Source organism: Branchiostoma floridae, chromosome 14 (genome assembly GCF_000003815.2).
Source record: "Branchiostoma floridae strain S238N-H82 chromosome 14, Bfl_VNyyK, whole genome shotgun sequence".
Taxonomy (NCBI): domain Eukaryota; kingdom Metazoa; phylum Chordata; class Leptocardii; order Amphioxiformes; family Branchiostomatidae; genus Branchiostoma; species Branchiostoma floridae.
In genome coordinates, this window is record NC_049992.1 from 14,262,198 (window position 1) to 14,285,508 (window position 23,311).

General features: G+C 40.8%; 2 protein-coding genes across 3 annotated transcripts in view; one reads left to right on the forward strand and one right to left on the reverse strand.

Moving 5' to 3' along the window:
• Window positions 1–249: 249 nt before the first annotated feature.
• On the forward strand, window positions 250–4,796 carry LOC118430165 (TRPM8 channel-associated factor 2-like). Its single transcript, XM_035840874.1, has 6 exons — window positions 250–1,734; window positions 2,057–2,189; window positions 2,625–2,743; window positions 2,981–3,091; window positions 3,883–3,978; window positions 4,198–4,796. Exons 1-6 carry the CDS (start codon window positions 250–252, stop codon window positions 4,414–4,416), a joined length of 2,163 nt encoding a protein of 720 aa, XP_035696767.1. The 3' UTR covers window positions 4,417–4,796.
• A 3,923-nt stretch (window positions 4,797–8,719) lies between these two features.
• Window positions 8,720–23,311, reverse strand: part of LOC118430965 (glycine receptor subunit alpha-2-like) — a 37,817-nt gene continuing 23,225 nt past the window's right edge. Inside the window, exons 5-10 of one of the 2 annotated variants that reach the window (XM_035841996.1) lie at window positions 22,890–22,957; window positions 15,642–15,877; window positions 15,077–15,159; window positions 14,098–14,253; window positions 11,983–12,359; window positions 8,720–10,978 (exon numbers count right to left, since the gene is read on the reverse strand). In XM_035841996.1, coding sequence (XP_035697889.1) covers window positions 10,724–10,978; window positions 11,983–12,359; window positions 14,098–14,253; window positions 15,077–15,159; window positions 15,642–15,877; window positions 22,890–22,957 — 1,175 coding nt within the window. In that variant the 3' untranslated portion in view covers window positions 8,720–10,723. Of the gene's footprint in view, window positions 10,979–11,982; window positions 12,360–13,904; window positions 14,043–14,097; window positions 14,254–15,076; window positions 15,160–15,641; window positions 15,878–22,889; window positions 22,958–23,311 lie in introns of both variants that reach the window. The other variant, XM_035841997.1, reaches the window with a different exon arrangement.

Sequence of the window (23,311 nt, forward strand, 5' to 3'; positions counted from 1 at the left end):
AGAAGACAACTTGCAGTTTCAAAGCATTTTTTTTTTATAAAGAAAGTAGCCATTACCCTCCACACATCGCCTTTTTATAACCTCCTTGGTAACACGAATCAGCCTGGGGGCTTCCTGACAACGATTTACGCTAAATTCAGAAGAACCCCCTATGTATTACGCTAAATCAAGGAGGTTAACCTCCTTGGCTAAATCAAGGAAGGCAATTACGCCAAATTTGGTCGGCTTGCTACGAATTACTTAGATAAGATGGTTTTCCTACGAATTGCGGGAAATAGAAATAGGCTGCCTACGTCTTATGGAAAAGAGCACGCAGACCCTCATACAACTTATCAAACATGGCCGTACTCAGACTTACTTAGAAGTGATTTACCTGTCCTCATCTTTTCTCCAGGCATTTCATCAGTACCCACCATCGGTGTTCCAGGCCATCTTGCCTGCTGTGAAGACTTCGCAGCACCAATCCTCCTGGACGACTCGGGTCAGCCTGTCGTGGCAGCTGCGCAGATCGGTAAGGGAGCGATCATCGTTTTCAGTCACGACGGATATATGGAGAAGTTCAAACAAAATGATGAGAACTTCTGCCAACTGTTTAACAACTGCCTGTCGTGGTTGAACGTTGACAGAAAGATGGTAGTTTATGACGAGAACATCTCCAAAGCCAGCCAGTTACCAAAGTCTGGCGCACTGGTGGTAGTTGGCGGTGGTGACTGCCTGGAAAAGTTAGTACCAGACGTCATAACGTTTCTTACCAATGGAGGCTGTCTGATTGGTGGGATTTGTCCGTGGGGATGGCTACAGCTGAATCCCTCCAAATGTCTTGACGACATGCCTCTACAAAATATCATCATGGAAGCTGGATTGTCTTTCACAGAAGACTACAGCATCACCCGAGATCGCGTGTTCACAGTTCCCACCAGCTCAGAAAAGATGAAAAATGCACATTTCGGCCAAACATTGAAAACTGTCTGCGACAAGTCATTTGAAGAGTTTGCAGCAAGCACTGAGTATTGCACGGCTGCACTTCCAAAGAAATGCATTGAGAAGTATTTGTTGAAAGATCTTGAAGAGGTTATTTCAGGGCACCTACCTCACCTTGGAGAAGCAATAAAGAACAAAACACTCAAGAAGTGCCAAAGGGGTAGTGCTGCCATGGCAAGTATGTACTTAGAAAGTAGCTGCTGCAAAGCTCCAGGAATAGAATCCTTCCCAGGAGATTTTGAGTCGGAGCCACAGCTACACAGTGTAACAATAACAATCAACTCTATGAGACAAGAACGTCACACCACTGGTTATTATCTACCCGCTGGTACCTTCCTACTTGTGAAGTCATGTAACACAAATAGTGGGGCACTTTCTGGTTGGAAAATCCGAGTCGGTGCACACACAGACAGACTAAGTAACCAACACACGCTTCACCGATGGCCAAACATCAGTGTAGTCACCAACTTGAATCATGAAACGCAGCTCTTCTCTCCCTACGGTGGTAATATCTACCTGGAGAGCCCAGAGAAGCCATCACTGTTGAGCATCACATTAGAAAATGTGGTAGAAGCTCCCTGGTTTGACTTGACTAAACCTGAGACAGTTAACAACTGGCAGGTGAGCTGTCAGTCTCCTGGGTTGTGGGCGGAGCTTGCTGGGAGACACATCATCTTCACCTTACCTTCCACCTGCCTAAAGGATGGTTTCAATCCAACAGAGATGTTGATGTTTTGGGACAAGATAGTCCAGGTATATTTTAGAACTTTAATTTATCTCAAGTCGATTTCAAATTTCTATCTTTCTCTTTTATGCCCCGACAGTCTCTTTCCAATGCTTTGATGTGTATAGGTAATCTCCAAACAGATCCTGCGGTGCCATAAGATAGTATCAAAGCCGGCCAAGGAGTGTAGCCTCTGTAGAAGCTGACTGATGGCAGAAAAGGTGCCCACCTGACTCTCTTTGGTCGGCTATACTCCTTGGTCAGCTTTGATACTATCTTATGGCACACTAGTATCTGCTTGGAGATTGGTGTATTGGCGCTGTGTACTTATTCTGTTATGATCTTTATTAGTCCCATCATGATCTACGAGGGACAGACCCCAGCGACTTTCGCCGAGAACGAGTGGTGGCAGACAGACAGCCATGTGCAGGTTACATGCATGCAGGGTACCCTGTAGTCACACACCTGGATATTGCTGAAAAAGGTTTGCCAATTAACAAAAAGCCTTAGATATGTATTCATTGAAATCAACATTTGTGAATATCTGACACTGTCAGTATCTTTATACTGTACATGTACATAATTTTTGTAGAAGTCTGTAGAATATATGGCTTGTTCCTTATCTTTACATTCTACATTTACACACCTTTATATACAAATGTACCTGATTGTACGGTTGTGGGTTATTCCATTAACTGGATATATTAGTATAAGTGTTGTTATATTGGTAAGCAGTGCCACAACTTTTCTGGCAAGGTGCAGTGAAAGCTGGATATTGGTCTTAGCATGTATCAATGTATCAGTCAGTGTTTACCTTTTAGTTACTAGCAGTGAAATGTGTTTGAGGCTTCCACTACTGATAATCATTGCTATGTTTTGTGTATCTTTACCAACCATGCTTCTCCCCATCCCACCCTAGATTCTGATGCCAGTGTGTTGAACATGTTGCTGTTGAAGACAAAAGGCAACTGGGGTCTCTTCCATGAGCTTGGGCACAACATGCAGCGAGATGCATGGACTTTTGAGGGGACCACTGAGGTTTGATTTCATGATGTCTACTTCTGAAGATCTGTGTGTAACAATATTAAGAGAAAAGTTTTGAAGGGTGTTTTAAAACAACAGCCCTTCTAGTACTACCTGTCAGTCAACTGATGTATCGTAATTTGAAGATTATAGCTACAATTTCTTTTGATGAGAGCCTGGAAAGGTTTGTTTCCTTGTAGAGGGTGGTTTGAAATTATATAATAAATGTATGACTGTTTCTTCCCTGTTCAGGTCACATGCAATATCTTCAGCCTCCATGCCATGCATACCATTGTCGGCATTGACCCCTGGCATCACCCATGGTTACGGAACCAGTGGAAAGACATACATCAGTACCTTAAGGTATGGGCTGCATTGTTATCTCTGCTGTAAGTCTTTGTATGATATGTAGAAGAAGACTGTAAATTTGTTTTAGTCTATAAGCAATTTGAAATTGATTATACTATTTCAGAAGACAGATACAAGGAAGGATGCTACCATCGCATTTTTGAAATGGATTTGGTTGCTAGCTTGTATCTCTCTGGGGATGACCTTGATTTCAAAAAGAAAGCGTTGCTACAGCACATCAGTAAAAAAAAGAAGAGCTTATTCTATTAGTAATCATTTACGAAACAAAGTTTAGATGTGTTTTTTCCTTTTTTAACAGTATGCCAACACACCGATAATTTGATAACTGATAATACAGTCTAGAAATGTGTCAGCATTTCACTACTGTAAGGCCACACCAATTTAATTTCTTGGTTCACGGATTCGCTCGCTCCTATTTTTTTTGAAAAAAAATAAAAAATAAAAAATAAAAATTACCACTCAGCAAATTTTCACCATTAATGAAACCAGTCACCAACTTTCTGGTGTAGCAAATTAGCCTTTATATTACAAGATCCTTAAAGTTTGGGAACAGGTGCTGTTACTGTACAATAATAGTGTTTTTGTACTTTTTTCAAGCTGAAATTTTTTTTCTTTATGTTTTGGATTAGCCGTTACCTTTACCCCAAGCATTTTACAATTTTTATTTGTATTTTTTATTTCGCCCTCTCGCTCCATATTTTTTATGAAAAAATCCGTGAACCAAGAAATTAAATTGGTGCGGCCTAATAATGATTAATAATTACTGTTGTTTGTTCACTTGGAAGAAACCATGTTACAGTGCATGGAAGGAGAAGCCAGGAGTTGGTCTAGGTGTCTATGCTCAACTGGTGCATCACTTTGGTTGGGAACCATATAAAAAGGTATCAAACTTATCAAACTAAGTGTACAAACAGGGGGCTATTGAACCATCAATGCCCCCATCAAGGTTTATCCTGATAGATACATCTGTCCCATGTATTCTGGTTTAAGTACATAACTACATGTATACTTACTGCTATGCATGCAATCTATCCTTTATTATTGAGGTAACTTTTCAGCAGTTAGTTTTTTTTTTTAGTTTTGTTTCTTTCTTGCTTCAGGTCTTCAGAGAGTATGAAAGAGCAGTGAATCCTCCTTCTGACAACCAAGACAAGATAGACAGGTGGGTTGTCAGGTTCTCCAAGACAGTGCGACAGAATCTGGTTCCACTTTTTGAGTTTTGGGGTCTGTCCGTTAGGGACTCAGCCAAAGCTGAAGTCTCAGAACTCCCCTGGTTTCTTCCGGAAGATGAAATCACTTCCATGTACAAGAGCACATAGTGATTTCGTCAATAATCATCGTGACAAGGAGCACTAACCCAACACGCATGCATGAGGTAGGTCAAAGGTGAAAGCAGTTAGGAGAACATTACTGGCAGGATGCAGCTGTGCATCCAACAAGAGTGAAACCATCTGACACTTTGTACAGCATGAGTCATCAGTGGAGAACTGCATAAGTATGCCAAGGAGAATGAAGAGAATGCACAAAGAGTGACAATCCAGAGGAAAATTGAAGAACACTTGCAAAAGAACAACTTTTAGTAATGCTGAATATCAAAGATATTTTAGAAAAATCAGTGATCTGTTGTTGTGCTTTTCAACCTTTATCAGATTGTTGTGGGGTTCAATGTTTAAACTGCACAAATCAGGATTGCCCCTTGCAGCTGCCAATTTTATTGATGGATTAACTTGTTTGTTGATAAGTTATTTTGCTTCTTTTAATCAGAAGTTGAACTCTTTTGTATGGTTAGTAACTACCAATGACATGCAACCGTCAAGTTTACAATTTTAATTAGGCTGAATTGCATTACATGTGACTACATATGCGATGCCCTTCCATAAACATTTTGTGTGTGCAACAACTTCTTATGGATAAAAAGCGCCGACTAGCGTTTAATAGTGTTACTGCAGTACTTATTGCAGCTTGAGGCTGCAGCAGAGATGATGCCAGTAGTATCTTGTATGTCTAGTTGCATCCACATTCCGCACAAGATCTTGAAAGTAAACTCGGATCTATTGACAGACAAAACAATTAGGGATGACGTGGATATGATAGCCTCAATTATTAGGTAGTGTACATTAAAGGACTTCTAAAATACATGATCATTTGTGAGGTAGTATTTTCAAAATTTTTCTTTACTTTGCACAATTTAATACAATACATAGAGACGTTTCAGCAAATGATTGATTTAAAATGGTAACAAAGTCAATAAAGCTACAAAATGTAAGAGACTGAAGTTTGGCAATTTTACCGTCATTTGGCACAAGTTCCGGAGGTGCCTTCTTAGTTAACGTTACTTCAGATTAGGCTCTGATCGTGATAGGGTATACGTATGTAGTCCAGAAATGTAAAATGTGAAACTATACAAGAAAGTAACCTTCAAGAGAGTGAACATTTTCACATACATTTTGGAAAACGCGCTAGTTGACATAAAATAGGATAGAATTTTAGACGTCACACGAGGCGTACGCGTCTAATATAAGTAGCACCCTTGAAGTAGCCCCGTGGCCGCCTGTAGAAGCGCCCCCTATATTCATCTATGCGTATCACCTCTTGTAAATAATGAGTACGGTACGTATATACATATCATCTTCTTATACAATAAACAGCAAGGCACAAGACATACTTGCGAGATATAGACTGGATATATAGAGTTGTTTCTTGGAAATACTGTTTCACATATGCCTGACAACTTTATGCATACAAAGGTCATGTAATGTCAAGGAATAAGTTTTGTTTATACACACGTAAGTTTCGTAAACACTAGCCCACTTTATATCATTATTACACTGCATTTAACATAAAAGATTTAATGGATGGATGACCAAGCAAGCAGCTCGTGGTTTAAAGGTGCAAGGTAACGATTCTGTCGACCTTTAAATTTTCTCCCAAAAATTCTATTCTCGGTTCTGTGTCGGACGCGGGATTAACCTAACTCCGGCAGTATGGACTCGCCAGTCAAGGCGACATGCGTCCTGCAATTTGGGTTCTCCCAGATGTAGACTGTTTCCTCGTCCACGGTGCCTACGTGTTGAAATTCTCACACGGCTCTGCAGGGAGCCTGGAGTCGTGACTGGGAGATTTTGCGCGCCAAAGCCGCCGTACGTGAGGGCAATGCCAATGTTGCTCCAAAATATCCCCGTATGGATACATGGCGGGAGAAAAGCGGGAGAACGCGCATGCTAATGGATATTTCCCCCCTCATGTTCGAAGGTGGTATGATAATGCACAGTTGATACCTGTTAGGAATTAGAAGTAGGTGCAATTTTGATTTTCTTTCAGCTACTGCTGTACACATTATCAAGATAAATTGTGGATAGTTGTATCAAAATTCCCTATGACTAGTCTTCCCGGTGTTATACGTAGCAATCGGACGAATGTCGACTATCCCTATTTGCAAAGACAAGAAAAAACAGCAACCCAGAAAATACACTAAATTTACAAATAACGTAAACCTAACAATAACAGTTGAATAAAATCGTAGAGACCAAAAAGGAATCATCACCCTTGTGATTTTGCACTATATTATACGCAAGTTTGAAAGACTTCATGGCAAAGAAATAGATTATCTTTCCCATGCTAATTAAAACCATCGAAGTGACATCAATGTATGGCATGTACACGTACGTACGTGGACTTTATTCCTCCACGGACGCTATCTTTAACGTCCTGATGGCCAGAAGGTGCCTATGATCCGGCTAATGACACCCATAATGCCTTCGTGGTGATGTATGACGTCATTTTTCTTGAGAATCGATGTTTGAGGTTTTGGGCAACCAGACGTGCCATGCGGGATATGTGAGCGGATATCCGAGCATCAATCAGTTAGGTGATTTGTTTGTCTCCTGTCGTAGAAAGATCGTGTCTCTGTTTGAATCCCTGACACGCTAGTGAAATAAATAACCTGCTGTAAAACTTACGTTTGTGAAGGTTAGACATCCAGGTAAGTAATATTCAAGTACAGTTCAATCTGGATAAAAAACGGTGATTTATTTCCAGACGTTTCGTGTGACATCCATCACTTTTCTTCTGCGTCACTAGTGTCGAGATTGAATTGTATTTGAATACTGAGTTATATCTTTATAAAACACGTTGTATTGAAATTATGAGCGCTAAACCGCTTTCACTGGGAATAGAAATCAAATAGTGCAAAAAAAGGATTCCACTAATACATAACGTTACGTTACTGAGCACAAAGTGTCCATCCATATAACTTAATACCGGAAGAAAAACGGTTTCTCTCCAACTCTGTAGAGTGTGATGGTAGATAGATAGATGGTACATAGTCTTCAGGTGCAGAGGTGATTGCGAAATGAGATTTCTTCTTTCGCAACTCTTGGAAAAACGCCATCGTTGGATTACCTAAATAGATGGCCATGGATGAAACTTTGTTTGCGAAGCAAATTATGCAGCTTCCATCCCGTTTTTCTATGATGTCTAATGCTGTAACGTCAAGGCTAAAAGCCCTACCAATAAGTCTTTCTATTGTTAGATTTTAAACGTTCTCTCTATTGCGTTGACGGCTTACATTCTATTTGAGACTTCTGTTAACAAGATCCACATCCACGTCAGCAAGGACATTACACAGAAGCGACTTCATTCACTTTGGACACTTCCGCATTGCTTAGGTTCTGAATCTGAGTGCACTTCTAGTTTTTTTTTCGCCAAAAGTTGCTGTATTTTTTTAAAACGAATGAGAGTAGTTAAGTAAAAACGTGCCAGTTTCAATCATCTGAGAGTCTGAATGCATCAAATGTTTCTTTGGAGTTCTGTTGTTGTTATTGCAACCAGCTAATGATGTAAACACACTAACGTTGTTTAGGACTAATCTACAAGCAGATCCCACGGTGGCTGGAGGGCAGTGCCAAACAGTGTCCAAACGGCCACGGATCTGCTTGGAGATAAGTTTAGAAGTAGCATTAAAAGTAAACATAGTATGTAACATGCTCATGTAGATATTCTTTATCGTGCTGCCAAATATTGTCATCTTATTTGTCAACTTCAAACCTTAAGCACCAGTACACAACGAAACCATTGTTGCGTATACACACGAGAAAGTATCCTATGCAAACGAGGACAGCCTAACTTTCCTTATCTTCATAATGACGCTCTGTATCACGCAAGGAGAGAAACACAGAAAAGCGGTGATAGTCGAGATATGAAGTATGTAATTTTCAACAATATGGTACATTGGGGATAGAAATTCCATATCAAAGATAATTTGCGCATTAAGTAGAATCAAGCCTTGACTTTGTACCGTTTATAGAGAGAGACTCTTCGGCAATGCAGAGTGTCTGTGGTCTGTTCAATGTGGCATTCATGTCTGGATAAGCTCTATGTTAGTAACAGTAAGAACGTCACCCGAAGAGAGCTAGTGTTGTGATAGACAATTTTTCAGGACCAGTATGTTAAGGTGGTATCTCACTGCACTTGGGGCACCGGTACGGCACTGCTGGGTTCGAAAGATACTCAACGAATTGCAGAGACAAAGAACGAATTTTCTTACGTTTTGTATATATTGTTATCTTCTAAGTCATACTTTTACGTGTTACGCAATATCTAAATCATGAAAAAAATCGGTGAAAATAACACCTTAGTGCCGCAGTGAACGAACCCCGAAGTGCCGCACCGGTACCCCAAGTGCAGTGAGACACCACCTTAAGTGTTTGGAATGGGAATTCTGTCTTCCTGTTATGTTGCCATGGTAGTGTGTCTGACTCGATGTTACCGTCAGCTCCTCATGACGGCTCTAGTGTCTGATAACAGCAAATGACGTCCTACCTTACTGTACCCTAGGTATGCCTCTTCAGACTATCATGTTTTCCAACTGATAATCAAAGATAAGCCAGGGCTGTCTTCGTATGTAGTACAATGCGTATGACATGTAAACAGATAAAGTAAGACATATCTCAGTAAGAGAATATAAGAAACAGATGATAACTACTAATAAGAGCGCGGTCACATAGGTCGTGCGATCGTCGTACGATTTTGATGTCATAGGATTTTCAAGCAGGCCGACCCCCGGCATTGATCCGAAACAGCATTTACCAAGAGAGTTGAACTTCACAGGTGACGTACATTTTTTGTCCTATAAAATGCTCGAAGTTAGCGATCGCACGACGATCGCACGACCTATGTGACCACGCCCTAAATCACGAAATACGGTTGAATACGCACATGGGTACTTATAGCTCGAGTCGCTTCACTCTTTTCACTTACACATTCCTACCTGTTTTCAAACTACTCATACAAAAGAGGTTACTGAAAAGAAACACTGTTTTGCATTGGCAATAATCTGTGGCTTCACATATCCTAACGACTAGGCAATTATGTTACCGATATGTACATGTATGAACGTATGCAGTGAGTCAGTAGAAACTGGACTCTCCATTTTGAAAGATTAACGCAACGTTCCGTTTAGTGCAATAATATGGAGCCAAACGGCAGGGTTCATTTCATACCAAATATACAATATATCGTAGCAATGACGCGTCACTTGGACAACAATAAAGCACTCGTTTGAATCACATTTGCCTTCAGAGATTACAACAGTCAAATTACATGTAGAGAATCCATTCTTCTATTTCTCTCGTTGCTGTCTCGGTGGGTATCTATGACGAACAAGAAATATCTCAAAGGTACAGAGGAAGCTATGACGTTACGTAACCAACAGGTATTACACTGATAACGTCCTAAACCTACCGCAGCATGTACGTACGTACCATGAACATACTAATATCGTGGGGCTCCGTCCTCAGGATGATAAAGCAATCAGATGTCTGACTTTCAGGCATTGCTCCCAAGGCCCTCATCGACTGCTCTCACCGCCCGTGAATGACACTTTAGGGATAATTCTCTTCTGTGTCGACTATGTGTAATCATACGATGAAAGACGGTGGACGGTTGGAAAATCCATCGCTGGCGCGAGGTGCTCACCATAACAACGTAAGTCTACATGAAGGGGTGTCCTTGGTCCGACCTTCGGTATCAATAATAAAGCTTACACAATTTACCACCAGCCTATATACGCACCATCCTTCGCGTAGCCCTCTTCTATTGGTAACTTGGTTTAATCAACATTTACAAGCTGACAAAGCCACCATCTACCGCAAAGATCATGTCCTCCTTCTTCATAGCCGACACCCACGAAAAACGAATAATCATCCAAAACAGCAAATTTAGAACAATCAATATATCACTATTTTTGTCAATCATTGTCATCAACTGTTTATGTACTAAATAGTAAGACACACTCAGAGACTCTTTCCAATACGGTTGAACGAATTTGCGATATGTACAGTTGTAGAGTTCTCTTTGATGCCACTACGCATCTTCCACTCTTCGCCGTGACCTGATGACCTCCGAGGTTGTAGGATGTGGCAAAGGCGAGAAACGGTAGTAGTGCAATCTTGTACTTCATAGAGAAACAGTCAAAAACATTAAGTCGCGGATCAATGTACAGATTCTGGCACGTTGGACAGGTCTAATGTCGAGACAGTAGGAGCCTTAAGGCTGGACATCTACAGGCAGTCTGGTTCTTCCTTATCTCGAGGATGTTGACCTACAGATCATGCTCCTGTGTCATCTTCACCCTAGGTAGGTTGGCCAGTAAATGGCGTTGAAGAGAAGAAACGCACAGGGAAAGATGATTCTTGACATGGAGTCAATCTTTTTTGCTTTGTCCAGGAACTCCGTGGGGTTGACTGGTTTCTCTATAGATCCTCCGTTCTTTGTCTGATCCTTGTTCTCCCCTTGCGAGCCTCGCTCCGTGGCTTTGCTGAGCTGCTGACCACCTACGCTGTATCCGCTATAGTTAGCCTTCTTTCTGTTTAGATTTTTGGCCTGTGGAAAGTGAAAAATTGTTAGTTATGATGTGTTTTACTTTGACCTCTCTAGTTGAAGCAGCAGCTTGAAAGTCCTAGCTGTGTGCATAGTCGATTGGAATGAATGGTTCACCCATTATATGTATTTAAGTTTCATCCACTCCAGCGAGCTGTGGAGAATATGTGCCATCTATACTTGTTGAGTTTCCATTGAAAGGTGATATAGCTCGCAGGTACATATACCATGACCATCTCAGGGTTAATTAAAGGTCGATGTACGAGATGTACTGTGACGGGAGGTATCAATAGTAACTGCACAAAGTCAATATTTACGACCCCCAAAATCGATATATGATAAAAGATGTCACGCAGTGATTACTTTCAATGTGAAGTTATAGTCAAAGGAATAAACTAAAACTTTGTCAATTTTTTTTCAGTGAAAGAGTTCATTGTGATATGATCATGATCCTGTAATTGCCTTTCAAACTTTCTATTACATATCCTTTGTCATGTTCACCACACCGTGCTCGTGCCCTTGGGGCTTAATCATAGGCAGACAAACAAGAAATAAGGCCCGCAGTAGCTGTACTATGTCTTGGGCGCAGGTGGCTGAGACTATGTAATTAAGATTTTGTCTAGTTTTGAAAATACCATACGACACGTTAGAATACTTGAGTTGACGTACCATCCTTGGAGCTCTTATATAGCCGAATGCTTAGGCACATCATGTTTTGTCTAAAGTTTAATCGACGTGTTGCTTACTTTTATCAAGGAAGTTTTAAACCTTGGTATGGTATGGTATGGTTTACTGATTGCTAGTAACTCTTTCACTAAAATGTTTCAGTTTATTCTTTTGGCAGTAACTTTACATTGAAAGTACGCGTTTTTTAATATCTTGATTCTTTCATATTTTAGGAATCTTGGCTCCTTTGACTATACCGTCTTTTGTGCAGTATGTTTGTGAGAATAATAGTTCCACATCACACATCATATGTTAGATGGCAGAAATGAGATCCTTATTACCTTTTCCTTTTCTTCCTGTTTTTGCTTCATCTTCTGTCTCCTTCTGGCCACCTCCTTGTCTTGCCTGGAGGCGAAGTTGACAGCGGCGAACTCTATCAACGCCGCGAAGACGAACATAAGACACACAGCCATCCAGATGTCTATGGCCTTGACGTAGGATACTTTAGGCTTGGCACCGCTGGACCCTGAACTCTGCGTTGTCATGGTGAGCACGGTGGTTATTCCAAGCGCGACTCGCGCAGGCGCAGCCTCGATGTTGATCCAGAACGAGACCCAGGACAGGATGACGATAAGGATTGTGGGTACGTAGGTCTGGATCATGTAGTACCCCATCTGACGTTCCAGTGTGAACTCTGCCCTCATCCTGGAGTACGAGCCTAGCGATTGGATAAGGATCAACATGATTAAACAATTCGATCAAACGATTATGATTCGTGCGAAACTGACTCAAAGTTAAGTTTTACTTTACTTACTTTGGCAGAACACTCCCTCGATCCAAACTTGAAAGTATATTCCATTGCACGCCGTCCTTTTGCTTTTAAATTAATGCATATGTGTGTCTATCCATGACGTTTTTTTTAAAATGAATCTACCGATGGAATACTTGATACGGATTTACTCTTAGGGATTTTACTGTTTTAGTTTACAATTTCAGGGTAAAGCTATTAACCAAAACGTAATGTGAAGGATTATTTCTTGACATCTCTCCGTAGTAACAGATGTGCTACTCACACTGCCATGTAGCCAGGACAGCCCCCACAACGATTTTTACCAAAAGGAAGGTTGTTTTGATCACAGTTAGAGTTAATGAAGTAAGTGTATTATCGTCTGAAGTAGAGTCCTCCCATCACAAGGACTTAGGCAGTGCAGACGCCCCGCATTTATCGCATGCAACAAGTGTGGTAAAACAGCAGAGTTCGGTCCTAATGCTGCCCCTGCCCGCGTTAGTTCCGCCCACTAAGCTATTACTTGACATTAGATAAAGCGGAGAAGATCCTCTTGGCTGTTATCTCAAATCCAACCCGTACGTCATCCATGAGAGCCCGTGACTGGACTAAGAAAGTCTGCACGGTAGCGTACTGATCTTGTGGCCAAGTTCAAAGGTAGATCAATATACATATACATGTTTTTTTCCTGCAACATTGATCAAGAAGGAAGTTATAGATCGTGAATATAACCTTATCGCTTTCTAAATCAGTTATTTCTCCAAGTTGTCAAGATATTCGTGGTCCCAAGTTGTCAAGATATTCGTGACCACGGCTCTACATGTCATGTATATTGTCGTGACCAGTCCCTCGTACTGTCACTAGATTTGTATGTATGTGCTCATGTTTGATAGAGAGGTACATGTAATTGTCAAGTTTAGAAAGATAGTAGACATTACCGGTCAAGCGACTGCACGTCTCTCTGTCACACACACGTCACACACACGCAAAACAAAGGCACACAACAGTATGAAGATGTCAAAACAATATGTACATTTATGCTTTTTTTCCCATTGTTTCTTGTTCGCTTTGTGGTACATATGAATATCAAGGAAAAGTAAACAACATGTCTTTTTTACTAGGGATATAATTATAACTGATATAAGGGCAATACAATCGTTATAACTTGAGCTTTAATGTAGAAGAAGGGCATGGAAATTATTAAGAAAAACAAAAGTATTTTCTCGGCCAAATCTGACACAAATAACCGACATTAGAAGTCAGGAGAAACTTACAGAATAGTTCTGATAACAGTTTGAACGTCATATGATGGATTTAATTGAAAATGATAGAGTTTATGTCTTTGCCAAAACGTATTGAGGTGGCGTGAAATGTCAGTATATATTGTAATGAATGTGATGACAATGACTTTGACGTGTACTCTCTCTACCACCTCATAAGTAACGTGAAAGACAATCGTCAGGGGATCGTCAGTACCTGTACTGTATTCCATTATCATTTGGGTCGTTACTATGCTGGTGATTGCGAACTGGGGCAATACCAGGTCGTCCGCAATAGCCACAGGCGTGTCTGTCTCTTTCCATACAAGTCGAACGTCGTCGGTCGTCATGCCGTCTGCAACACAAAGGCACCAGGCGTAAAGCAAGGGAACTGCAGCATTTCTACATACCAGTGCTGTAATCCATAGTATACTGCGTGTAACGTATCGAGACGATTCTGAACTGTGGGAGCTCCAAGTCGTCCGCTATTTGGACAGGGTTCTGTTCCTCTCCATTCTTCTTTAAATAGTTCCACTGTAGCCTCATATCGTCCGTTGTCATCCCATCTGGAAGTAAAAATTCAGGTGAGCATCCATTAAGCAAACTCCACCCGATGAATATGGTACCTCACCTTGTCTGTGTTTAAGATGATGCTGATATTTCATAATCTTTAACCCTTGCCTTTGAATGCGCAACTTCTACAGATAGGTGGAGATTCACATAAAGGTTCTTTTGTGTTGGGGAATACATAAAGGTGAGATAAAATATATATAACTGCAGTCCTGAAGAGAAGATGATGGTGGTCTGCAAACGATACCCAGTAATCTGCAAGGGAGAAGATGTAGATGAATCAAGCTTTGCGATAATATGCAATGTTGGCTCCTCTTCTAAACGTAGCCTAGTAAAATTGGTTTCTATCATTTGTTGCTACAACTTTGAGATTAGCTTACGTGTCCAGGGGGAGTAAGTATGCACACATTCCCTGTGCATGACGTCAGCTATTGTGTAGTACAGAGTTAAAATATACCAACGGAAATCATGCTCATCAACAAAATCTGTGATTGTCATGAGACGTTGACTCCTCTTCTAGAACGGCTTTAAAATGGGACAAAGAGGAGCACATGTCGGCAAACTACAAATACGCCAGAGTCTCACGTAGTTTTAGGAGTGAAGGCAAGGCTATGACAAATCCGACTGTTGACAACGATCTACCACAGCCTTTGCCGACATAAGGCACTGGATTATGTAGACGACATTCCACAACTGTCCTAATATGCTATGTAATCCTGTCGTATATGACTTATGTTACAAAATACTGGAACATTGCAACTCTAAACGTATATACATCCATGACAAAAGCTTGCAGCGACATTTCACTGTACTACTTACAACTTTCCAGCTTCATCGGGCAGACCTGCTGGTCCATAGGGAACCGCTGTAGCTTCATGGGACAGGCTAGTGTTAGTGTTAACCTGGAGGGACAGAGGGAAATGGGAATGTAGTGTCAGGTACTTTCATACAACAAAACATATGATATTAGCCTCTATCGCAGTCTTCGAGCGGGGTTGGTTTTTATTTTATGGGAGAGGTGGGCCGGCACTGGTTGGCGATTTTCAACATTGACTAGTCGTTTGCCATGGAGGGAAGATTGCCGTGGATGGGAGTTTCGCCCCGCCTCCCTTAGAAAATCTTAGTTAACGTTGAAAATCGCGAACCAGCACACACCCTCTTCCATCAAATGAAAGACGTCTGCGAAGGAGGCTACAAACACATAACGTCATAGCTACAGTTCTGTACTTCTATGACTATGGGGTAGTTACATACAAGATGAGAAGCAAAGAAATCCAACTTTTTCAGACTGCCTGATGTCAGTTGCTCTGGGCTCGTGGCAATTCGGACAGAAATGGTAATTAATGATGCACACGTGTTGACTAAAATTGAGCAGTGTTTGTACCTGATACTGTATAATATTTCTCCTTTAGAGTTAACCCTCAATAGTTTGTTCTCTGTCGTCACGTAATGGAAGTTGGCGCCCTTTTCGTTGGTGAAGAAAGTGTCTGGGACCCATATCTTCTTCAGGAGGCTGGGATCCAGGCTGAGGCTGTCGCTATATCCCATTTCCTCGTTCTCTTCAAACGCAAGTCTGCGGTCGGTCCATGTCTGACGCAGGAAGATGTTCAACCGGTAGTCCTACAAAAGGGATATTATATTACAAAGCTCGATTTAACATACGAAAATAGCCATTATTCTACTGACATGTTCATATTTCAGTACTAGTTGTTAAAACTGATTTTGATTGATCGTTACATAGAATGACTGGAGAAAACTTGCTAAATGACATAATCTGTGTGATGCCAATTTATAGGACAGTAACTGCCCGTAGGGAGTAGCTCATACGTTACTTTAATCGTCTAACGGATTATGACGGCCATATAATGCACAGGCCAAGTCATAACCAGTGACATTAAACCCAGCCTGCTTTACTCGCCAATAGAAGTCTCACCGGCTGTTAGTTGGAGCTTGTTTTGAAAGGGCGCTTAGATCAAGATAGAAGTATAGAGTATCTCACTCGAGACCATTCTGAAGTAGAAATTGTAGAACCCAATTGTGACCATGTAGGATTACACCTGACCTTTCCACTTTTCATGTGACCACTTTTCATGTGAAGTGGTGGATAGGAATGACGGGCACCAAGTGCTACTGTGAGTTGGTAGGGCTATATACAGACGATACATTTGAGTTCAGTCCCGCCCAAACCGATAAGGATCAAGGTCCACCCGTCGTCTCCATGGAGATTTTCTGACGAAGATGTCAGATATCCTCAAGCTGTTCACACATACAGACATCAGCACACTTGCATATGGCCAACCTCTTACATGTAGCTGTCGCTGAGCATTACGTGTAGTAGTATTGATGTACATGGGGGAGGAGGGGGGGGGGGGCTGCCTGTTCCACCATCTATTGCCGTCCCTGGTTTCTTTTGCGTAGAGTGTCTTCATATGAACATTTCTTTCGAGATCAGTATCAGAATTAGTTGCGAAGCAGGAGAATAGCGGTTGCTCTAATTCATCTGCTGTCCCAAGATCTTAACTTCTTTCCCACTTCTATGTCCTCCGCGGTATCAAGCATGCCATCGGCACCTGCGAGAAATATTTACGAGCACAGCATCCCAGATGTGAGCAAATGTTTCATCAATTAGGTCAAAGGTCGCCCACCGGTGAACCCACCGTAAGTGCTTGCTGTCATTCAGTGTTATATTGGAATTGCATGAAAGGAAATATCGATTCCATCACGAAACATATTACTGGAGTTTGGAAAAATTCATTCCATGAAATTTCTTCATCAATAACTTTTCATTTATTTTGGCCCGGGGGCGCAATATCTGCTAGATATAAAGATTATGAATGGCATCGTTGTGAAGATCACAAGCCACAGTGATACGGCAGGCTATTCTACCCGAGATGGCTAACATTAAATCGGCCATCAGTAATAAATTGGACCGCTGTGTCAAACAATAGTAAGTATAAAAGTCTCAACGATCAATAAAAGTTTCTAAGGATTCTTTCAATAGCAACTTGTGGATTAATTAATATTGAGTAGTGTAGAGATTCCAGAAACAAGAATGTGGCGATACTATTCTCAAATGATTTTAGTATTACCATTAATTTGACTGCCATTTGTCAACAATTCAATACAAAAATCTATACTTCTTTCTGCTTTAGCTGTCTTAAATCTTTACATATTGTCTGTCTCAAATATCGAGTAGATTTTTCGGTCAATCAGGCCCCCTTTCCACTAGACGGCGAACGCGATGCGCTCTCACTGCGACCTAAACGGATGTGTGTAACGTACGATTTCATACTGGGCATATCATAAAAAATATTGAAGTGTGACTGAAGGGACGACAAAACACACAAATCCTAAAACAATTCGTTTTTTTAAATACAACTCGTTGAGCAATCTGTCAATTTTTTTAGGTCGCAGAGAGCGCGCAGCGAGGGCGTCGTCCTAGTGGAAAGGGGTATTATGGCAGGAGCGAAACTCGAAACCGGTGGACGGTTAAGTAGGCATCGGCAGATATATACCCATACTATATTATACTATATATATATCGGTAAACATGGCTGACACAAAGTTCTGCCGTTGTCACCTGGCAAACCATCAGACCAGAAGTTGGCTCCATGTGACGAATATCAATGGCAAACTTGGTGTAAACTTGGCACTGGGCTGAGTCTATTAGACCATGGACGACCTAGAGGACTAATCGGTAACTCCACAATCTATTGTGCTCTTTGATAGCCTGACCTTCTATAATCAAGGCATAAATCGATGCATCATAACTTGTAGACTCCTCCCCGCGGCAATGATGGGCGAGGCAATGTATACGTAGGGCGGGCTTAAGAAGCGCGATTAAATCAGGCTAGGTCACAATATGTTTTTGTGGTTATTAATGGCTATTCACCAGTAGAGTATTTACCATAATTAAGTCCATCTGTTTTTGATTTTATCTTGCTCCTACCTGTAATTCATGCAGACATCTGTCCAAAGATTCAATGCTGAAGTCAGCAAAACAAATTCGCCTAGTTACTAGCCAGCAAAAAGTATTTTTGTGATGCAGTGTGGGTGATGGGTAAGTTGAAATCCATCTCTATTTTCACTGTAGCCTCTTCGTATTGAAGACACTCCTTGCTTATACCTGCCATCCTAATTAGAATTCTTTCCTCGTCTGTTCAGGGTAAACTATGACACCATCCTCTCAGAACTACGCTTTTCCTGGAAAGATCTATTAGAAAACCTTTACATTACGCGGTGGTACCTTACTGCGGAAAGGTAAAAGCCCCAGAGGCCCGGCAAGTTTGCCGTTTCATGTAGACAGTCTGGGAGAGGTGGTGGAGACTTTGTGAATGATGTTGCCGTGTAAAATGGATGATATAAAGGTGGAGGAAGGGAACGTATTTTTCGATCACCTATACCATCATCCCATGGCCAATGTCAGGTCATACGTGTTGTCTCCCAGACCATCTCCTGAGATGTTAGATGACAGAAGTGATGCATGTGGAGAGAAAAAACCCCTAGGATCACAGGTGGCGGGAAATATCGCAAGGTCCCACCGAGAACGGGAAATGTGCCCCCGTGGAATTCATTCCACAATTTTGTGGCGAAGAAATATGACCGAGCTCACGATTGCCTTGTTATCGAAGGTGAACGATAATCAGCAGAAATATGGCGGGATTATATGTCTAACCAATGGCTTATAAGTGCTGTGTAATTGTGTGTGCTTATGATATGCTATTCGTCACTTTTGTGGGTGCAACGCAATAAAGGTTCTTTTTTGTTGCTTATTACACTATCTAAATAGAAAAAAAATTCCATCATGGTTATGGATTATCAGTTATTCCTCGTGCATTGAGTGACTATTCGAAAACGTAAGTATGAACATAACGTTATCCTTACGGATTTTAGATCTCTCCCTTCATGGTCGAATAAAAGAGATTACACTACATATAGAATTGTTAGGTGAAAATTCTTACCACAACCATGCATATGCCTTTGCATAGCGTTGTATCATTAAAGGTTTGTATACTTTTATAAATAGTTTATTTCGAATCGAGATTCCTGATCTCCAAGTCATATCTCCGTATATTGTTCACCTTAGGGTACAAGATGGATTGCGGACTTATTTCTGGAAACGCTTACACAAAGACTTCATACTCGAAACGTCAGGTTAAGAGATTCTTTTTGGAGATAACGCGAAGCGATTTTGCGAGGGTCGCGCCCGCGTTCCCCTCGCCATGACCACATCGTCCGTCTCTGCCATCTCCGCGCCATTCACCCCGAAATTACCTGTCGGCCGGGCCGTACTTGCCGGCAGAATTATACACACGTAGCATTTTAAGGGTTCATCTGGTTGTGCGCTCGATACTCTCCGTCTGGCCTCGCTTATCGTGAGATTGCGAATCCACGCAATGTGGAGTATTACATCAAGTATCCTCTCTACATAGATTCAAACCGTTTTTCAAGAGCAGGGACGTGATCATTTTCCAAAATCAACTCCATGTTTAACCCCCCCAAAAAATGTAGCAAATCCCTTTTATGTAGATGATAAGGCTACTTAGTGATCTTTTGTGTAAAATACTTAATTTCTCACAAAGAAATTATATCAATAACAACTGTAACACCGTAAAAAGATGCTTTAAACAAATGCGTCGAACTCCTTTTTAAGAGGTCATTGAACGTTATTGGACTTTTAATGGTTCAATGATTATAAGGTAGATTTACAATGGATACAATTACGGAAGCCTCCATGACTCCAGAACTTCGTTCCAGATTCTTAATTGTAAAAATATAATTGCTCGCTGTTGTCACAAGGAATCATTTGCGAGATCAACCTGGGCATGCAGACATTCTGATTGCCACTATGACGTCACATCCTCTCCAAATGCTCTCATAGCATTACCGTTTAACACTTTAAGTTATGCAATAGAAAAGACTGTTTAATCTTTCAATCTTTTGATGGTTTTCATCCCAAAACATGCAATTATTGGGTCAGCCTAATTGCAATCTGTCACCGAAGGAAACTATCGACAATTTTGCGATTACCATCTATTATCAGTGATAAATGCCCGAGGTTCCACATTTAATGTCTCTGATGTAATCAAATTTTAGACTTCTATTAAGTAGAATTAATCAGGTTGGTGATAGGGGTCACGATAGGCCAAAGATCCATCGGAGCAGCAGGTGTCCGTGAATGCCTAAACATGGCGTCTACATATTTACTGATGCTTCAGTTCCGGAGTTTGTGAAGCAATCACTGGTAAGGCTTAGGTCACATTGGGATGTCGTAAGAAACGAAAAATTGAAATGCATACCTAGAAATATACACAAACCAAGCCCATGAATTCTATTTTGACATTTTGTGTATTTTGATGTCTTTTATATCATTCTTTTCGCTCACAAAAGCTGCCCGGCCGGGCCCCGGTTTGCAAATGTGACCTAAGCCTTAGGCTTAAGTCATATTTTGCAACCGGGGCCCGGCCGGGATGTTTTAAGAAACGAAAAATTGAAATGTATACCTAGAAATATACACATCATGCCCATGAATCTTATTTTGACATATTGTGAATTTTTATGTATTTTATATAATTCTTATCGCCACCAAAAGCTGCCCGACCGGGCCCCTGTTTAGAAATGGGACCTATGCCTCAACGAGTACAGTACTATATCATGTATTTCGGCTATTCTATAGAAATGAAGTTTCTAGACAATGTTTGAAGGTAGTCACAGATCCCATATACTTTTTGTTGGTTTTGGTTATGAATCTTTAGAACAATTACGGTCTTTCACATACTTTAAATTTCAGCATAGTTGTTTTAGTCTTAATGTAAGTTTTCACATTTTGATTATAGCATTCAACATGGCAGCCCAAAGGCAACTAAATCTCACCATACTGTTCCCATGTACAATTTCATCTTACGATTTAGATGAAATTTTGTTTGTGAATATGACAAGAACAAAAGCTGGAGGTCATAGGTGATACGTATTATGGCTGCCCATATTTCATTTTAATGTGAATTGGATAGCTTTTAATTAATCTGTAAAACTGACATGCGGCGTTGATGATAATGAATCTGTAAAATATGATCATACAACTTATTCATCTATATCTACGAGTTAATGATACTTGAGTTTGTATTGAACTCTTTGTATTGATGGATTTGTATGAACTTTTCAGACAAAAAAGTGTTTTATAGGACTTGCATGAATAAAAGAGCAACCTACAACCTAGCTTTGGACGTGGGGAGGGTACCATTGTTTCAACCTCTGATACCTTTATATTTACGTCTGAGAAACGTATATGCTGTAGTAGATATCTCATTAGCATGGGTGTTAAATAAGTGTTAGGACAAAGTTTAAGACTATTCTAAGTGTTATTGTGAGTCGTTTCGTGAATAATTTAGAATTCAAAATTAGTCAACTCTGAACCCATACCCACGCTTGGTAACTTAATTGGGGTTAAATCCCAAAGATTAAGCAATTCTATGACTCAACCATGGCGTTTCTTGTTTGTACAGGCATCGGCGCCATTCTAAAGCCACCACGCCTGGTACTTAGAGAGTGGCTCGTTAGTCAAAGTCTTTCATTATAACTTTTGACTTTCAACTCTGTGAGGACATATCCTAAATTCACTTTTCTTTGAGTAGAGATGCTTCAAGGTTAGGGTGGCTCGTAGGATACCGAGTAAACTGCTGCAACATAGCGTTTCATATTAATATTTTTATACCATCTCTTTGTTCCGAGAATTATTTTATCAGATTGGTAGAAAATAGGATATTGGAGATTTTTTTACACAACTAGCTCGTAGTTACTTTGAGCATTCACTTTGAGAGAAGCAGAACTCCAGTTAGAAGCTCTGAGGACCGTGAGTATTAGCCGGTTGTGTTAAAGAATTCTACTATATCCAACCATTTCATTGAATTTCCACTACTATCAGTATTGTCATCCGCATCTGCCTTCCTGTCGATATATTACACAGTATGGAAACTTGATATCTGCTGAATTACGCATATAAAGTTACTTCGAGCACAATACATGTTACATCACATGTTATTTGCTTTCCGGCCGCTATTACAAAATTATCTTAATCTAAACCCATCCCCATGCCTGGCTCCACATCTGTTGCTTCCCCTAAGGAATCCCATGTACGCTGGGATGTTCACTTAACTGATGACTAGTTTTTTTATTTGATTTGTGCCCTGACAGATATGTCTCCTATGTACATATATTTCCGCATACATACACAGGAGACATATCCGGGACATTCTGCAAACTTATGCCAGACATTCGGCTCTTGTACGTTATCTCTGGGGCTGCCCGGTTAGGGTCCCGCCATCTTGGCGTCATCTACTGCTTACTCTACGCGTACGATTCCTCACAAAAACGTCAGGTCCCCGTCTCTACGTTTAGCTGACGACGTGATTCAGAATAGCGCTTTGAAGCCAAGGCCAGCCGAGGGTCTGCGTCTAAGTGTAAGGTTGGGATGACAGAGATTTGTTCAGCGTCTCCACGTAAAGCCCGGCTAGATGACGCAATGCTTCACATATTCCACCCACTCTTTTTGTCTGATCTGCTCAGACTGCCTTACATAGACAAGCATATCGTGTCTGCAATTGAAAACCAGTTTAGTGCGGCTTTTCAGACTTACCATGGTTGTTTCTGAGATTGAGTCAAAACTGTTGACGTAGATATCACAGGAAACATTCACTGAAGGTCCTAGAAGAAAATAAAGTACGAGTGGTTATACATCTGAAATATGATCAAAGCTCAAAATACCACTTGCATATGCATGTTTGTGCATGCAAAATTGGTGTGTTGCGAGTACTCTCAGACCAAATTTGCACCAGTACAGTCCAAGTTGCTTTCATCCACTGTTACCTGACATGAGAAAAAGTTAACACGCACCATGAATATTATCTGTCCATGCAAATAAAATTACCCTGAAAAATTTGTTCATGGAGTTTAGACAGCAACTAGTCTGCTACTTTAGGCTGTGCAAGTAATTTTTTGTTGCAACTAACTTTTGGCCTAATTTGATAAAAGTTGCTTTTCAAGAATGATATTGAAGTA

Coding starts and splice junctions, on each gene's coding strand:
- LOC118430165 (XM_035840874.1), top strand. CDS start 250: ATGGTTTTCCTACGAATTGCGGGAAATAGAAATAGGCTGCCTACGTCT. Junction 1,735..2,056: donor TTTGGGACAAGATAGTCCAG/GTATATTTTAGA, acceptor GATCTTTATTAG/TCCCATCATGATCTACGAGG. Junction 2,744..2,980: donor CTTTTGAGGGGACCACTGAG/GTTTGATTTCAT, acceptor TTCCCTGTTCAG/GTCACATGCAATATCTTCAG.